At 61.4% G+C, this 3,699-nt stretch overlaps 1 protein-coding gene across 2 annotated transcripts in view; it reads right to left on the bottom strand.

Moving 5' to 3' along the window:
* Nucleotides 1-3,699, bottom strand: part of CHLRE_15g639150v5 (uncharacterized protein) — a 13,452-nt gene that overhangs the window by 6,014 nt on the left and 3,739 nt on the right. The window contains exons 8-15 of one of the 2 annotated variants that reach the window (XM_043070605.1): nt 3,230-3,325; nt 2,765-2,815; nt 2,235-2,366; nt 2,083-2,094; nt 1,762-1,892; nt 1,173-1,290; nt 846-962; nt 491-559 (exon numbers count right to left, since the gene is read on the bottom strand). In XM_043070605.1, coding sequence (XP_042916485.1) covers nt 491-559; nt 846-962; nt 1,173-1,290; nt 1,762-1,892; nt 2,083-2,094; nt 2,235-2,366; nt 2,765-2,815; nt 3,230-3,325 — 726 coding nt within the window. The remainder of the gene's footprint in view (nt 1-490; nt 560-845; nt 963-1,172; nt 1,291-1,761; nt 1,893-2,082; nt 2,095-2,234; nt 2,367-2,764; nt 2,816-3,229; nt 3,326-3,699) is intronic. The other variant, XM_043070606.1, reaches the window with a different exon arrangement.

Here is a 3,699-nt window from a genome sequence, read left to right as displayed (position 1 = left end):
GGGGGTGGGGGCCGCAAGCGAGCGCACACACATGTCGTCGCACCCACACCCACACGCACCAACAGGCCCAGGCCGCAACCACCACCACCGCCGCCGCCGTGCCCATGAGCCTCCTGCTAACCCGCCAAGTTCAATGACACTTCCCTCCTCCTCACCGTGCCGGTAGCGTTCTTCTTATGCCACGTCGGCCTTTCCGGCCCCGCCCCCGCAAGAAGCCCGTACGCCCCGTGCCTCCCCCGCGCCTGCCGCTGCTCACGACCCGCCTGCACCCCGGGGGCTCCTGCAGCCGCCCCTCCCCCTGCCACCCACAGCCTACTCCCGCCCTCGCCCTAAGTCACCCCTCACACACCCACACTCTCTCTCGCGCCCCACACTCATCGCTCCACCAGTGCCCCAGTCACAGTGCCACCACCACCACAACTCCACCAATCCACCATCTCCCATCTCCCTTCACCACCGTAAAAACACACAGCCGCGCCACCACATTCACCGCCTCCTCCTCCTCCTCCTTGATGATCTCCTCCTCGCGCTTCAGATACTCCAGCTTCTTCTCCATGGCCTGTGTTGTGTTTTGTTTGTATTGTAAGTTTGAGGTTTTGCTTCGTTTGGTTCATAATTATTGTAGAAAGAGTTGAGAATCAGCGATTGGGGCGTGTTCCAACACCCCACCAACACCGCTGTTTCCCGACCCCAACCCCAAAGCTGTCAACGAACCTGAAACCCCCGACACACCAGTCCCACGACAACGCCATTCCCCAAACCGCACTCACCCCGACTGCCGTGACCCAATCACACCACTATCAACCCTCCACCACCACCCCACACAAACACACACACACACGCACCTTGGCCCCGTCCTGGCCGCCCGCCCCGGCGCCGCCGCCCAGCGTCTCGAACTCCACCCGCTCCACGACCTCCTCAGGGATGACCGACAGCGTCTCCTTGAGCTTCTCGTAGGCCAGCTGCGGGCGCAATAGAATTGGCAATACCGAGCGCGAGAAAATTGGTAAGAAAGCGTGCGAGGAAAGCGTGCGAGGAAGTTGGCAATAGTGTGTGCGAGAAAATGGGCAAGAGCGTGTGCGAGGAAGTGGGCAAGAGCGTGTACGAGAAACACCGCAACACAAGAAAGACACACAAACACTGTAACACACAGCAAAGCCCCTGCGGCTCACATCCTTCTTGGCGGCAACGTCCTTGACGCTGGCGGTGATGGTGAAGGCGCGGCTGAGCAGCAGCAGCGATGAGGGCAGGCCGCGGTGCAGCGACAGGTCCAGCCAGTCGTGCATCTGCCTGTTGAGTTATTAGAAATGAGGTTCAGGATTGTCTGTATTTCATTAGCATTGAAGGGTAAAATGAAAGTCAAAGGGACGCCGTGAGTTGGAGGGAAGGTTCGGCACGCACGCCCTCACTCTATCCTCCCTTCTGCCTCCACATGCTCCCCCTCAATTCTCTCTGCCCGCCCCACACACGACCACGCACAAACGCACGCTCTCCCAAAAAAACCCTCACCTGCGCATCAAGGGCACCACGCCTTCCCTCCCCAACTCCCACACTCCACCTCCCCCGCTCCAACCCCCCTCATACCTGCGCATGAAAGCCACGGCGCCCTCCCCCTCCTTCCCACTCCCCTCCCTCCCCTGCCCACGTCCCCCGCGCCAACCCCCAAGCATGGGCCACGCTCTCCTCCTCGCTCTATTGGTCCGGTTTAGTTTGGGCTGGTATTTACAACCCCCGCTTCCAAACCCCACCCGACCCTCACACCTGCGCATGAAGGCCACGGCGCCCTCCCCGAACGGCGCCCTCATGCCGCGCGCGCGGCACGCCTGGCGCAGCTCGTCCTCCGTCAGGTTCTCCAGCCCCTCCGCCTCAATCTCAAAGTCGTCGTGCTTTATCTGTTGTATAATAATATAAATTGGGAAATCACGGAAAGCATACGGGTTTCGTCCTTCTCTAAGGATATGAAATCAGGCAGGTTGCGCAGGTGCGCAGCCGCCCCCCCTGCCATCCCAAACACACACGCCCCCTTTCCCCTCCTCCCACACCCAATCTCCCCCCACCCCCGCCCCCCCCTTCAGTCCCCACCTGCTGCAGGTGCTGCCTCAGCCGGTTGCGAAGGTGCGCAGCCGCCCCCTCCCGCCATCCACAAACACACACGCCCCCTTTCCCCTCCCCCTCCCACCCCCAAACTCCCCGCGATCTCTCCCCCCACCCCCAATCTCCCCTTCAGTCCCCACCTGCTGCAGGTGCTGCCTCAGCCGGTTGCGCAGGTAGGCGTCGGTGCCGAAGGGCGATATGCCCACGAACTGGGCCATGGACACCAGCTGCACCCGCTCCAGGTTGTCCAACGTCAGCGCGTCGTTGAACAGCTGCGTTTTGTTTTGTGGGGATTGTGGGTTGTTGTTGTGTTGGTGTTGTGTTGTTGGTGAAGGTGTTGTTGTGTTGTTGGTGTTGGTTAAGGTGTTTGTCGAGAGAGGGAGTAGGAGAGGAGGAGGAGGAGGAGGAGGAGGAGGAGGAGATGGGGGTTGGGTTGGGTTGGTTGGGTTGGGTTGGTTGGGTTTGGGTTGGTTGGCGTTGGTTGGTTGCGGTTGGTTAAGATGGCCGGTGAGTGGGGATGGGCAGGTGGGGACTGGGCACCTACCTCAGGCGGCGGCTGGACGCATCCACTTCCCCCAGAATTCACCTAACCCCCCCTCCCCGCGCACACACCCGCGCCATGCCCACGCCCGCCCCACGCACGTGCGCCACACACGTGCAAAAGGCGTACCTGCGCGAAGCGGATGATCTCGGCGTTCTCCACCGCCGCACCGGCGCGGATCTGTTTGGGAACAAACACACGCACAAGGTGGAGAACTCAGAGCCGATACGGAGCAGCACAGCGGCAGGCAACGGGCTCGTCGGACATCCAACGCCTTAGCAAGATGTTAGAGACGCGATTACGGCAATGTAAATCGAATGCATCTCCCGCACCGAAATCCTGCAATCACGACCACCTTCCAAATGAACTTATTCAGCTCCATTTGGCTAAGTGCCGCCACATACAACACAGTCAATCCCCCTCCCCTCCCTAACCCCATACCACCCCCGCTCCCCTCCGACACCCCAACCAATCCCCCTCCCTTCCCCCACCCAAAACCATACCCCTCCCCTCCGACACCCCAACCAATCCCCCTCCCTTCCCCCACCCAAAACCACTCCCTCTCCCCCTCCCCCACATCCCCCGCCCCCTCACCTTCTGTATGAAGTCGTACAGCTCCGTGGCCGTGACTGCCTGGTCGCTGCCACGGCCGGTGCGGTGCAGGTCCTTGGCCATCTCACTCACCGTGTCCTGTTTGCGTGTTTGTGGGTGTTGAGAAATAACAGCAACAAGACGAAGTCCTGAGGCGTGATGATGTGTGTATGCGTATGGTGAGGAAATAGACGGGGGATGGTTAAGGCAATGGGGACAGAGGCGGAGGGGGAGTTCGGGCGAGGGGTGCGCTCACGCGCACGTGAGGGTAAGGGCGACGTCCATCCAGTTCCTCCCCACCTGTCCAAGCCCTGCCGTGCCCCCATCCCTCTGCCGTGTTCCGCCAGCCCTCGCCGAGGGAGAATGAGAGGTGAGGACGGACGGGGAGGCGAACCGGCCACAACCACAACCACGCCCGCAAACCCACACCTATAAACACTCCCGGCCAGCTCCCGGCGAACGGCGAGCGCCCG

This window comes from Chlamydomonas reinhardtii, chromosome 15 (genome assembly GCF_000002595.2).
Source record: "Chlamydomonas reinhardtii strain CC-503 cw92 mt+ chromosome 15, whole genome shotgun sequence".
Lineage (NCBI taxonomy): Eukaryota > Viridiplantae > Chlorophyta > Chlorophyceae > Chlamydomonadales > Chlamydomonadaceae > Chlamydomonas > Chlamydomonas reinhardtii.
Note: the sequence above shows the minus strand (reverse complement) of the source record. Positions and strands in the feature narration are given on the sequence as shown.